The sequence below is a fragment of the Anomalospiza imberbis genome, chromosome 26 (assembly GCF_031753505.1).
Source record: "Anomalospiza imberbis isolate Cuckoo-Finch-1a 21T00152 chromosome 26, ASM3175350v1, whole genome shotgun sequence".
Lineage (NCBI taxonomy): Eukaryota > Metazoa > Chordata > Aves > Passeriformes > Viduidae > Anomalospiza > Anomalospiza imberbis.
Window position 1 is genome coordinate 1,731,938 of NC_089706.1, and position 14,537 is coordinate 1,746,474.

The 14,537-nt window shown below is 49.3% G+C and overlaps 1 protein-coding gene across 9 annotated transcripts in view; it reads right to left on the reverse strand.

Moving 5' to 3' along the window:
* Positions 1-14,537, reverse strand: part of ANKS1A (ankyrin repeat and sterile alpha motif domain containing 1A) — a 74,474-nt gene that overhangs the window by 54,872 nt on the left and 5,065 nt on the right. For 5 of the 9 annotated variants that reach the window (XM_068173344.1, XM_068173343.1, XM_068173342.1 and 2 more), the window contains exons 2-4: positions 3,289-3,369; positions 2,425-2,581; positions 563-625 (exon numbers count right to left, since the gene is read on the reverse strand). In XM_068173344.1, coding sequence (XP_068029445.1) covers positions 563-625; positions 2,425-2,581; positions 3,289-3,369 — 301 coding nt within the window. Of the gene's footprint in view, positions 1-288; positions 420-562; positions 626-1,977; positions 2,048-2,424; positions 2,582-3,288; positions 3,370-14,537 lie in introns of those variants that run through there. The other 4 variants (XM_068173345.1, XM_068173340.1, XM_068173346.1 and 1 more) reach the window with 3 other exon arrangements.

Here is a 14,537-nt window from a genome sequence, read left to right on the forward strand (position 1 = left end):
TGATGTAATAAGCAGGACATGGAGGACTTGGGAAGGGAGGCGGGAACATCACTGCCCCCCCTTCTCCCCACCACCACCACCACCACCACAGGAATTAAGTGTCCATTCAAACAACACACAGAGCATTATGCATTTGGTAGGAGAAAAGGCATCAAAATTCACTCCAAACAGCCCACAGAGAAAATGCAACCATGGTTAAGCAGGGAAAAAAAATTCTTTCTCTTTGCATTTATCAGCAACATCAGCACATGAAACAAAACCTAGAACATTTAATTGAAGTAACATTACCTTTGGGAAGTCATCCAGCCCAATCAAGCAAACTGACCATCACTGCGAGTCCTACAAGGCTAAGCAAGGAAGGAGCCCCCAGGAAAGTAAGGAAAAGCTTTCCTTTAATTATGTTTCTATAACTGCTTTGAAGAGAGAAACCCACAGTAAATCAATGGTCCCATTTTCCTTTTCCCCAAGCAGCTGCAAAGTGAACAGGTATTATTGCACCTGGAAGCACGCGGGTGCAGCTTGGAGTGATGATGCAGTGAAATGCTGACAGCAAAGTACACACCTTGGCATTGATATATGGGTCAAAGGGGCCGTACTTTTTGAGTTCTTTGATCTCAAGAGCATTCTACAAAAAGGAAGAGGAAAAAGAAAAAAATGTGATAATGAAATGGGTGAGATACAGCAACAAAGCAATGGGTGACTCCGAGGGGTGGAATGCCAGGACACAGCATCTTGTTCCAGTCAGAGCCATGGCCAGCAGAAGCCATTCCAGCTGGGATTGCTGTAACCTGGACCAGGCTCCAAGCACAGGCTCCTCAGCTGACTTCTCTCATTTAACAGGGCTCCTACTAAACAGACATTAATGAAACATTACCTGCAAGGATCATACTAAGCTCTGGATCTTTTGCAAAGATCACCCCTCTAGATGCCCTGCTCAGAGCAGAACATTTACACTACGGGCTCTTACTCAATTCTTGTCAGATTGATTGAAGGGGTTACCAGCACTCAAGCCCATGTAATCAGACTGAGTGCCTGCAGCTGTGCCTGGAGACATGATTAACCACAGCCCCAAACTGGAAAACTGTCACCAGAGACATCAGAACACACGTTCCTCGTTGTTCCTGCTCAGTGGAGGAATGATAGAGAGTTGCACTACAACCAGATTTTTCATTCCATGATGTTTTAGCAGCAGTTATCCCTGGGGCAGCCTAGTGCATCAATTTACCTGTCCTGGGAAACTTCAGTGTGGCACTTGGGTCCGCACAAAGAACGACTGGGACTCCTAAACCTGCCTCTGGAAGGAGTTTGCTCCCCAGCTTCTGAAAAACTACCGTGGAGCAAATCAACAGAAGGGACTCTGCAGCTGCTCACCTTGACTGTGAGCTGAACTCAGGCCAGGGGTGTCTGACCCACCTGGGAATTACCTCTGGAATGAATGTCCAGGTTTAGCCTGCAGGCAAACCTATTTTAGTTTATTCCTTTCCTCCTGAAAGAACACCTGAATGGTTTGGGAGTTGAGTCACAGGGTCAACAGATGTTTCTGCCTTAGGGACAGGACAACCACAGCCCACTGCAGCTTTAGCCTCTGGATTGGGCCTGTCACTCTGTGCTAGACTCACTCAGGGAGGGCAGCTCAGTGACAGCACTCAGCTGGCCTCATTCATGAGTTCCTTTAAACAAAACTCTGCAACAACAGGAATATTTGGGCCTTCCAGCAGCAGCATTTCAGAAGTTCCCTGGAATTTAAGATACCTCTGATGTCCAGGGGCAGTTCCACAGGAGCCAGCCCTCTGCACTGGACACAGGTGTCTCGTACCCCTCACTCCCTCTGCACCCCAGGCCAAAACCGTCAGCTTGACAAAAGGAACAATTCCAAGAGGCTTTTTTTTGTCTTGCCCGACTGCAAAAATAATTCTTTAAGATTAAGCTAGGGATTTATCTGGGGGCAAGTAGTGTTAAAATTATCTTAGAACTTACAAATTAGTGAACTGGAGCAAGTGCCAGAGACAAGCCAGGAGAGCAGCTAAGAGAGCACGGCCAAAGAGACTGAACAAAGCTGCTTGGATTAGTTCCTAAAGGAGGGAGCCAATGGATCCTCTGCAGAACTAGAAACCTGCTCAGCTATCCAGCAGCTGAAAGGAAAACTGTGGGTTAGTTTCAGAAGCCCAGAAGCAGGAGACCACTTCCTAAGTGTTGAGCAGTTCTCACATTTATGTGTCTGTCTATGAAACTTAAATACCTTTTCATCCTACCACTAACTCAGAACTGAATGTAGTGCTTTAGGCAGTGCCCCTCTTAACCCACCAGCAAGTAGGACCTTACAACCATTGCTACTGGTTTGGGAAGGGTCAGGAGTCAGCTGAAGGAGTCTCTCTCCATGCCAGGGAAGTGATTCAATGATACGTTAGAGAAAATCAGGCAGACCTGCTCATTCACTTTGGTGTGTGAAGGGCCCTGGTGGATGAGGAGCTTCACTATGTCAGCATCTCCCTTCCAGGCTGCCAAGTGCAGGGGGTAACAGCCCTTACAATCTGCCACGTTGGTGAGCGCGTCGTTCCTCAGCAGAACCTCCACAACATCCCTGCAGGAGACAGGAACTTCTGTGAGACATTCAGTCCTCGTTTCACAGCTCACATTCTGCAGCAAGTGCTGAACAAGAAGTTAATCTGAACAGGAGTGTTTCAGAGAGCCTCTTGAAATGTGATTTTTAAGTGCTCCTATTAAATGCTGCTTAATGAAAAAAAAAAGCAATAAATAATGCCGAGATGAGCTCAGGGAAGAGCCACATTAACTCCATACTAATGGAGCTGACAGGGGCTGAAGTCAGCCACAAGCATCTGCTGCAAAGTGAATTCACCAGCACAATGAGGGTGAATAGAGATTTTAACTCTATTTGATTTCTCAGTATCTCAGGCAGCAATGAGAAACACGAGATCTACCACACTAAAATTACTTAAAAATGTGATATGCACACGAGGCAACTGTAAAGTGGTGCAGGCCCAGACCACCCTGGACACCAGGGAGACTGCAGGGACTGTCACCATGGGAGCCCCTTTCACACGGTGTTACAGCTTTTCCAAATTGCTCAGAAATAAAAGGGTGGCTGAAAACCTCAGCGTTTGGAGATGTGACATCACACACCAGCCAAAGCACTGACATTCTCCACTTCCCCTGAAGATGGAGTAGTGCTGCACCAGTGCCTCAGCTGGTGAATGAAGCACATCACGGTGGCCAGGGAAGCACAAAGCATCCACCCCCTGCGACCCCAGGCATGGGAACAGGACTCACTTATGGCCATTCAAAGCAGCGTGGTGCAGCGGGGTGTATCCAGTACTGTCAACGCAGTTCACGTTTGGCCCCCTCCAGATGCTGCAAGACAAGAAACAGACAGGGAACGCTTAGGCAAACACCAAACAGGGACAGGGCAAGGGCAGGGCCAGCACAGCTCTCACACCAAGGTGGGTACCTGACAGCTGTGTGCAGGGGCAGTCACAGAGCACAGAGCAGAGGGGTCAGCACATGGAGTCACTGCTCTGCTTCACCTCACCCTCCTGCTCTCCAATCACAGCTGCCTCACATCCTTCAGCCATACACAGGCTTGCCAAAAAGCATCTTCAGAGGAACGTGAGACTATTAGACTGAACCACAAGAGACAGCAAACCACTGACCCACTGCTAATTCACACCCCACAGAAGAATTCTGATGGCTCTGGGAAACTGTCCTTCTCCACAGCAAGAGTCACAAGGGCTGGGTGTAAGTCAAAGACTGTGGGATACAGAGCCTGCTCTTGGTCACCACTGTGATTCCACACTGACTTCTCACTGTCCCAAAATCACTTCCATCTGTCAGCTGTTGGCAGTCTGTACCAAAGAGTAGGTGGTCTCCCAGCACTTTGGAGAGCATTAACTTCCCTCCCTTGCTCAAAAGTCAAGTAGCACAGATTTAAGTATTAACCCTGGCAAGGATTACTCTTCCCCAGCCCCGGCAGGGTGTCCTGCTCACATCAGCACAGAATGGCACAAAAGGAAGAGGCCAGGGCTGCTCCTGAGCTCGCTGTGGAAGGAGTGTGGTGACTGCTGTCCCTCACCAGGGCCACCATCCTCTCCCAGAAACGGGCATGCAACTCAAACCAGCTCATTCTTATAAGCAAATTGGACCTGTTCAACTTTACTGATGATGGCCCTCTCCAGTACAACCCATTATCAGTGTCTGCCGGCCTGTTTTACACACCATCCTTTCAGGAATTACACGGGGCTTATCACAAGCCCTGAAAAATCCAATTTGCTAATAAGAATGCTAACCTGGTGCGTTTTCCTGCTCTGTTTTCTTTGGGGGTAAAGCGTAACAGCACCCTCTGATCCCCAGCTGAAATGGTTTAAAATCAGCCAGCTGTGGCTCTGTTTGAAGCTGGCCTTCTCTGAGCAATCCATTTCCTCTCCAGCATGGAATCACAACGACTCATGTGGCCCAGAGGCTTTCTAAAACAGCAGCCATCACTGGGGGGCTGCTAGCCAGGAGCACCTCGGTGCCACCCAGCAGGAAAGGCACCAAACCAACGGGAATCTCCTGCAGACCGAGTGAACTCCAGAAGGGAACGAAGCAGCAGGCTCACTCTGGAGCATGTCCAGTGGGAAATGGAAAGTCTGTCCCTGTCCCTTCCAAGTGACTCCTGATCTGCAGAGCATTATAAAAGGCTTTGCAGTCTGGAGAAGGACACAAGCTCTGCTAGAGGAGAGGCAGCTAAGGGGAAACTTCATGCAAGAGGACAGGCAAGTGAGCCACAAAATCCAATTTGCAAAGGATCAGAGGCTTATCCTGAGGCATCCTGCATGCCACACACCATCCTGTGCTCCAGGACGATACACACATGCAGTGCACCTCCAGCACTGACAACACTGTTCACAGGATGATGGCTTAAACTACACCCAGAAGGTCAGTGAGACACCAAAAAGCCCCACTCAGAGTGTGTGGGAGTGCCCTGCCTGATCCAGCCTGCAGTCCTGTACCACGAAGGGGACTGAGCAGCACTCAGCTCTGGTTTGTTCCTGGCAGTGGGCTCCTGCAGTGTGGTTGCCCAAATAATTTATTGCTGGATTTAACGTGGCAATTAATGGTTAGAACTAGTGCCAAAAAGCCTTGTGTGCAGTCTAGAGCAGTTCTAACACTGCACCTGTGCTGCCTTTGCTTGCGCTGTAACCTGGGCAGTGCCAGCGTCCCGTGGTTTTACACATTAAACTGAGCTGTGTTTGGAAGCTGAGCTCAAACTGCTTGAGGGTGAACACATGAAAAACCAGCAGCAATTAACACAAATGTTTCTTTCAGCTGAAGTTATGAAATGAGGAAAACCAGGGTCAGTGGTGCAGTGGGCAGGGCTGGGGACCAGAGCCTGGGGCATCTGTCCCCATTGGAGCGTGGTGTCCCCATGATGAAACACTTCCTCAGAAATCTCCAGGTCAGTGCTTTAGAGTAAAATGCAAAGTTTCTTCAAGGAGCTCAGAGGAGGAGAAAAGCTGGAGCCCAGGAGGGAGCTGGCCCAGCAGTGAGCGCTGGGTGCTGCAGAAACCAACTGCCAGGATCTAAAGATATTAAAAAAAAAAAACAAACAACATCTGTTGTGTCCTCTCCTCCCCTTTGCCTTTTTATTCCTGCAAATAAAGACAGCTTTTATCAAAGAAAGGTCAAATCACCCATAAGATCAGACCATAAGGATGCAAGAGGAAAACTATTTATATTTAGATGTGGGGACTGCAGTGAAGTACATCACTCCCTTCCCTCCTCTTCAGCTCTGCCAGAAAGGCCATACAATTCTCCTGAGGCATGGAAACAGGGTTCTGAGAAAAGCAGAACACAGAGCCCAGAACTCTCTGTGACTTTGGGCTGTTTCTGATTTCTTAACAGAAGCCCCAATCGCAGCACAGGCAGGAGAATGCTGTAAATACAGGTCCCCAGTCAAGGTCTGTAGCCAATTTGACCACTGCTGCTTTTCAATTGCTTCTCTCCCTCAATTCCCCAAAACCCCTTCCCATCAAAGAGGGGGGTTACTTTTACCCTGTGGCCTCTCAAAGGATTACCCAGGTCTCACCTGCCCTTTGCTGCACCAGGGCAGCATCTGAAGATGCTCCTGATGACATCTGCTTAAGACAACTAAGACTGAACATTGAGGACATCAGGAAAGCTCTGAAAACAGCAAAATCTGCTCCATTTAAACTATTTCTTGTGCTCAGTTTTCTCTTGCTCTATGATTCAGCGAGGCCTTAAATAAAACTTCCTGCTTGTGAAAACTGCTGAATAAAGCACATGCTTTAGGTCACAGTAAAACCCCAAAGTACCTTTAAACAGGACCACATTTGTCTGCTTGCTTTTCCATTTCTTTCTTCCCAACTGCAGTAGTAACTTTTCTCACAAAACCACCTCAGGCAAGGAGCTAAAGCACGGCCAAGCCTAGAGAACAACGTGGTGTTTTCAGCTCAAATGATGAACCTTTGGGGCTGGTTTCTGGTCTCACTAACATGGATCAAGGAAGTGCCAGGAGAGCTCAGGGTGCTTGTGCAGAGCAGAGGTTGTTGGACCCCATATTTACACACCCAACACCAAAACCAAAAAGCAACATGAAACACAAACAAACACAAGTGGCTTGGCCCAAAGGCACCAGGAAGTTTAAAGCACTGGCCCCAGATGTTTGTGCACTTCACTCAAAGCCTTAGAGACAAAGTGTCAGGAGGGCTGGAGGCGGATTGCCTCGAGTCCATTGCCCGGAGGCCACCACAGCAGGTCACTCACTCATCCCAGCTATCCACATCCACACAACCACTGCATTCCTGCGACCCTCGCTTGGTATTTCCTGCTTACAGAGGGAACACAAACAACCCAAGGGCTTTGGGCAAGGCCTCAGGATTAGGAAGCTGCTTATGTTTTTCTGAAGTGTGAGGAAGGCACTGCTGCAGCCACCTCGCCAGCGGGCAGGGTTTGGCATGGTGGGACTCCAGCAGAGTGGGGACCCCGCTTCTTATGCACCCCAACCACCAGATACTACAACAGCTTTTATAAACAAATGGCTGATGCAAGGCTGGAGGAGATTAAAGTAGTGTATTGCTGGGGCAAGGGACTCTCAGCCCCTCCTGGCAGGTTTTGAGAAAGCCCAAGGAGAACAGCTGGTCAGACTCCAGCTCCTGGAGTAGCTGCAGAGGAAGCCAAACCATGAGCTTCCGCTCCTGCGCTCCTCAACTTCTTGGCCCAGGTTTTAATTTGCTATAAGAAAAGTGAGTAGATTTTCCTCAAAGTCAAAGGGTCATGAGCTCAAGTACAAGATGCCAGAATGGACAGGGAAAAGCAGAGAACGTCATAAAGGCAGGACACATAGAAGTGATCCAGCTGACATGGCACAACACAACAGCCAGGAGAGCTGCTGAGCCTGGGCTCTGTAATCAGACCCACCTCCAGCAGAGCCACTGACCAGGGATTCCAGTGAAAATCCTCAGGTTCAGTCCACTTTGACTGACACACTGCAGCAGTCAGAGCCACGCCTCGCCCTCTGCACAGAGCCAGACCTCAAGCTTCCCAGTGCAGCTCATTCTGAGTGAAGCAACAGCTCTCAACAACAACGGCCAACACCTCCAGCCTCATTGCCCAACACCTGCAGACAGTTCAGCAAGTGTAGGGTCAACAGAGTGCTGTGAGAAACCAGCACTTCCACCAGTGGAGCAACACTGTGCAGCAACCAATCCTCTGATGGCTTCTCCCTTGGAAAGGAGCAAAGCCTTTTGTTCCTCAGGTGCAGCAGCTGGCCAGGAGCAGGAAACCTGCATGGATTTGTGCAGTGACAGCAGCCTGTGAAGGATCAGTTCAGGAACTGAGAGGCAGAAGGTGAGCTCATCTGCTTCCCTCAGAACCAGCCTACCATCTCCCGCTCCTCATTTCCAGGGGAGGCTGCTTTGGGTCGGCACAACATTTAACTCCTGGGCTTGCAGCTCACACTAGAAAGGAACCAGACAGGGTTCGTCACTAGAAATGTGTCCATCCAAGCTAAAACCCCCCATTAGGAAGAGGAGAGCCCTAGCCTTATGGATGGCTCCTGGCAGTGAAAATGCTTTTATTTAAACTCAATGTATGGTGGGGAGTGGCAGTGGGGACAGAAAGGCCGGGTCAGGCATGGAGCGTGTGCTACATCAGAGAATCCCTCTGAGCAGAGGCAAATAAAGAGCTGCAGGACAGGAAAAATATAGGTCTGGTTTGAGTGCATATGCTGCTATTTATTCTTAAAAGCATTACAGGCACTCTGCAACCTACTCCCATTAAGGAGCATTCCCAGCTGATGACAGGCCACAGAGCAGGAGCAGCCCCACAACACAGGCTCCAACACTGGCTCTGACCTCAGGGCCAGGGCCAGAGAAGCTTGGCTGGGAGAAGTGCAAAAAGGTTCAGCCATTGAGTCAGAGAAAGCCAGGCAGGGTCTTTGGGAGAGGTCCAGGAGCTCTGGGGTCTGATGTGTGTGGCAGCAGGAGCATCCCCCTGTCCACACCCTGGCCAAAGGCAGCATGATGGCAGGGGAAGAGCAGGGAAAATGGGAAGGCAACCACCCAGCATGGAGATGGGAGGGTTTGACATGAAGCCTGGGTTCATTCAAGGCAGGAAAGCGACCCCTAAAACAGGACAGAGATTTGACAACATTTGCCAAATGCTGACAAACCTCTCACTGAGGTTTACTGAGTGCTGATTTTGTGGCCCGTTCTCTTCTTTTGCATCTGACTAGATGGGTTTTTGAGGAGTAGGAGCAAAAGGAACCAAACATTCCTGCAGAAATTGAGTGAACTGAGCAGCATTATCAAAGCCATAAACCAATATCCTGGAACTGCAAACAGGAACCAGAGCACTGCTCAGGTAAACATTCCTCACTCTCCATTTGCAGCTCAGCTCTGCTCCCACAGCACTGGAGAAAATGCACTACATGGAAGAAAATACAATATTAAAAAATAAATAAGATGCAGGGAAAATTGGCAAGACACATGTAGATGGTGCAGGCTGCTGGGTTCCACTGAAACACAATTCCTTAGAAAGGTGCCAGACTTTCCCTTGGCCTTCCCTTCATTGAGCAGTTCCAGAGAAATAGAAGGAAACCCTGGGCAGCCACAAATTCCTGATCAAAACCACCAAGCAGCTGATGCTGCAGCACTGAGCTGGCTACAGCTGGCAACCTCGCACCAGGCTTTCCCTCCCCCTTCTCCTTTGTGAGATGATTTAACAAGCTGCAGAATCCCACAGGACATGTCAGTCCGCCAACAGCAATGGAGCATCGTGTCTGGAGCCCAACATGTCCATCTGCACTGCTCCCTTCTGACAGGCACACAGCTCTGAGCTTGGAGTAAAAATGTCATCAAAAGGAACTTGTGCAGAAAAAATTGTGGTAGAGCACACGCCCTCCCCCGATGCCAGTGCCCTTGTATGGGATGGATGTGTCAATTAAGGGTTTTGGGATGGCAGAAAACGTGTCACCCTCTGCTCACTGTCAGACAACATCAACACACCTCAAAGGTAATGTCTGTTTCCAGCACCCACAGAGATCTGATCCAATACACATCTCAGTGGGGATTTGGGATTTCTAGCACCTTGCACTTAGAAGGGTATGGGGATGGTGATACTCGATTTAAACATGGACACCTTCCTCCTAGTGAAGTCTCAGACCTCTCTCTATAGAGACAATAAACCACCCCACGCTCTCCCCATCTCAGCACTAAAAGACTTCCCAAGGTCTGTGTGCTCTGCCCAGCCAGCCATGCTCCAATGCTCCTCTGGGCCACCATGGCTTCTTCCTGGGCACTGGCCCTTCACTTTGTGCCATGCCACCCACACTCACACCCCTCTGAGCCTGGCTGCTGCCCACCCCTTCCCAAATCCTGCTCACACCCCTCTGAGCCTGGCTGCTGCCCACCCCTTCCCAAATCCTGCTCACACCCCTCTCAGCCTGGCTGCTGCCCACCCCTTCCCAAATCCTGCTCACACCCCTCTGAGCCTGGCTGCTGCCCACCCCTTCCCAAATCCTGCTCACACCCCTCTCAGCCTGGCTGCTGCCCAGCCCTGATGCCTGAACACTGAACCATGACGTGTCTGACCTGGGGCAGATGAAAAGCAGGTAAATAGGCCAAGTCAAGCAGAGACAGAGATTCAGGGACCGAATTACCCCTTCCCTACAGCAATTAAAAAGGCAAATGCAATTATTTTGTACCAACAACTGCACGCAGAGTGCACTTTTGCCTTAGGGAGACTGAAAGCAGTGAGACAGAGATTGGCACCACGTCCCCCTTCCCCTGTGACATTGCCCAGATCAGTGACAGGACTCTGAATCCGTGCTGGCACAGCAGTGCTCAATTCCGTGCACACAGGGAGACCCCAGGATGCTGGGAGGGATCCCTGGGCTGCAGCCCAGGACATCAGGACAGGCAGGAGAAACACGGTGCTGGAGTGAAAAGGAAATGAGTTGCTCTGATACCAAACAGCAGAATGACAGGATGAGAGGCAAGGCCCTCGAGGAAGGGGAGACAGGACTGGAGAATTCAGAGCCACCACAAAGCTTCCACTGAAGCGTTTGGAGCACACTTTACCCTTGGACACACGCTCCCACATGGCTCCATTTAAGCCTGTATCAGTCCCAGCTCCAGCTTAACTAGGAGTCCCTGAGGGCTAAAGAAAGACACAGGGAGGAGAGATTAACTGGCAACAGTGCAGGACACAAACAAGGCACGACACACCACTGACTCCAGAGACATTCCTTCTAGATGAGCTTTTTAATTGGGTGCCCAAAGAGCAAGTGACAGGGAAAGGAGAGAGCAAAGACAGAGAGAGCAGGAGGGTAAACAGAGAAGTGACCCCATGGTGGCTCAGATGGGAACATGGGGGTCACACCTGAGCAGCCACAGAGCTCTGTCATCAGCTCTGCTTGTCATGTCAGTGCTACACAAGCAGAGAAAGCACTGGCTTGGACAACAGTTCCTAAGGAAAAGCTCAGGAAAAGAAGGATGGAAATCAGAAAGGACATCCTTTTACTCCAGAAGCATCCTTGAAATCCAGTCTGCTAGAGAGCAGGATCAGGAGTGAATGGCCAAGGCAGGAAATTATTCCCAAATCCCAAGACAGCTGCTAGGAGTTGTCATTACTTGTCTGCCTTATCTGTACAGAGATAAGGTTAGAGCTGAAAAGCACGAGTGCTGAGAGCTGAGGGCATGAGCCAGGCAGTCAAACAGAGGGATGGAGCTGACAGTCCTGCCCTGCTCTGAGAGCCCTGGGGAAGGGCAGGGACCCCTCCCCAGGAGCCACCAGGGGCAGCTGCACCCACCCCTAATGCTGGAAAACCGAACCAATAATGGAACAGGCAGCAAAGAAAGATGTTCCCACATGTTTCATGGTGGATCTGCAGCTTCCAGTTCTGGTTTCACCCAAATGCCAACTCTGACTCTGCCTATAATGACAGCCTCAAACAGCTTTTCCTCACCAGAAAAAAAAAAAAACTTCGTTCTTCAGGGAACATATACAACATAAGATGTTCCAAACCCCTTGAAATAGTTCTGCACACTTCTCATCAAGAATAACAGACCCAGCTCTGAGCCTTTTCTCTGTTCAATACAGCTCTCCCAGCCAGAAGCTGCTTTCAGCAGCAGAGCCTTTCCCAGCCTGACATTTTTAATGTACAGAAGGAATGTACATATGCCAGTCAGACTCCTAAATATATGCAGGATAAAATTCTCCAGGACTTCAAACAATTTCAGGGTTACTGTGACTGTCCCAGCAAATAATTATATCTCAGCTGTAACAACTCACACCCATATAACAACCAGAATCCTCAGAGCTTTTAAAACAATTCTCTTTAGTCTTTATTTCCAGTGAAAAGGAATGTCAAGGTCACATCCTGTTTCACTCCTTCTGTGAAATAATTTCTGTTGAGATTAGAGGAAATATTTCCAAAATGCCAAATCCAGCACGAATTCCACACATCCTCCAAGCTCCATTTTCAGCTGTTCTGACCCAGAGTAGATGAGCCACGGGAGCTCAGACACAGCTTCACAGCCTGCACCAGGCTGAGAGGAGCTGTGAAGGGAGCACAGGGGGAATGCAGGAACTGAAAATCATGCAAAGGTGGTTACTAACAACACTCCAGGACAGCCACAAGTCATCCATGGGGACCACAGGATGAACTGAGGTCAAACATCTCTTACAGGGCAGTCAACTCTGACAGAGTTCCCACCTTGCAGTGAGAAACCATGGCTCAAGAAATCACTGGAAAGAAGCACTAGGAAAAAACCGACACAAGTCCAGAGGACACAGTCTCCTATTTAAGTCATCTGATGGATTTCATTGTCCTTGTAACAGAACCAAGATGAAGATGCAAAGCTTTGAAGTCTTCAGAGCTTAAGGCTTTATCCTAATCCTGTTCCTGATTCCTAAAAGAATTGTGCTGATTCCTGAAACTGAGAGCGGTGAGGAAGAGCCTGTGGAGCCCAGCTGGGTCCCTGCATGGGGGTGCTTCAAACCTCAGCAGGCACCCAGCCTCTGGAATCGGATTCTGTTCTAAAATCAGGCACTTTGCAATGCCAAACTTGAGCGGATTTCTCAGTGTCTTAATTAGGATGAGGCAAAAGTCAATTCACCTAATTTCCAACCCACTTCAATATTAGATTTGAAAGACCACCTATGACATCTTCAGCCTTGCTTGCCTCAGGAGTCTGCACAACAGCAGGCAATGGGATTAGATAAAAATCTAATGAGATAATGTATTTACATCATATTTATGGCACTCACTCTCAGACAGGGTTTTGTTCTCGTGTACTGAGGACTATCCTCAGTACATGGCATTACAGACGCCTCCTTTGAACAGGAAAAAGCCTGAGGTTTATTTTTAACTCTAATTTCCCTTTAAAAGAAACCATGTATTAAAATAACAAGGGAGGAGTGCAAATGTACCTGGACTTACCAAACCTAAACACCAACTCCAGCTCAACTTTCCTCCAGCTGAATAACTCGGGCTCCTGCAGAGTGTCCAGTAAAGCCATGCACACACACTCCCCCTCCTGTAATTCCCTCAGCATCCTGCTATGCCAGATGTACACCCTGATTTTCACCTGGAACCCTCAACAGCCACACGACAGCAAGCCAAGTGTGTACCTAAACACAGAGTCCCAGCACTCTGCATCCTGCAGCCTCCCAGACATTTAAACAGCTCAACCTCACTAACCCTGGGGGAGCAGCCACCTCAACATCCTGCGTGTGCCAGAGCCAGCTAAAACCCTTGGCTTAGGAAAAAGTAAAAACCACACAAATCTACACACTGCTGAGATAGAAACAGTTCAAAACTTAAGCCCCTTATCCAGCAGTCTGGAGGCCCAACTGGATTTTCTTCCAGGATGCAAACACCTGCAGGAATCCAGCTCCAAATTCAGTTAAAGGGCAATGGAAAAAGTTTAACTCCAATCTGATTTATCCAAACTTCTCAAAGCTCGGTATTTCTCATTGAGTTACAGCACCAGGACAAAGTAACTTTGGATTCAGGTCTAGAAAGGTGCTGTGGTGTGATGGACACCCAGGTACCATGTGGCATTAATGCCCTGCCTGACGCAGGGCAGGGCAATTCCCCACCCATGAGGGTGCAGGAGTGCAACTTTCTGGAAGCAGGACATAAAGAGCTCCCAGGCTCTCCAGGTTTTGTGCAGAAGAGGGCACATTTCACACACTCCAGCTCAAATTTCATTCCAAAGGCAGCTGACACCTTCCTGCCCTGTCTTTATTGGAGCCTTTGCCCCCTCCCCAGCCCCCAGGCTCTCTGCTGCCGACAGCCAGCCCAGGTGCACCGACATTTCCAGCTCTGTTTTCCTCCCTCCTGCAGACAGCAGCTGTGTTCACTTCGCCAGTCGGTTGCTATAGAAACAAATCAATCCTCAATAGTTTTATTTTTACCAGTTTCTGTGAAATAGGATTTATCTCATTTCCATGACTAAGCTGTACTCTGGAGTGAGCTCTTTGGGACAGTGACAGTGCCAGCTCAGCATCGGGCAGAGCTTGTGCTGCAGTGACAAGAGGAAAGAGCCATCACCCTTGTTCAGAGGCACCTTCTCATCTTGAGGACGCTTCACCTTGAAAGGATTCCACAGGCAGAGCACTACAGCACTCCACAGCTGCATCTGAGGAGTAGGAACAGAGCAGGAGTGGATGGCACAGCCGGGAAAGGCGATGAGCTCACACGGAGTGGAGGTGTCAGCACATGCTCTCTGCTGAGAGTCAGCCTGGCAGGCCCTCGGGCACTGCCACACGAGGGGATCATCCTCCAGGAACTGCCTGTCCTTTGTCCCAGGGCAGCTGAGAGGGGCTTTCCTTCTGGTCTGGCATGATATGGATGCGTCTTCTGCATTCTGCATTACCTGTACTCTGTGTCACACCTTTCACCTATGTCTTTTCTATCCTGTTTGTTGTCCTTCAGTCTCACTGAAATGATGCGTTATCTCACAAAAATCCAGCTGGATGAACCCTGTTTCTTGGCTCAGCTGCTCCCAATGCAC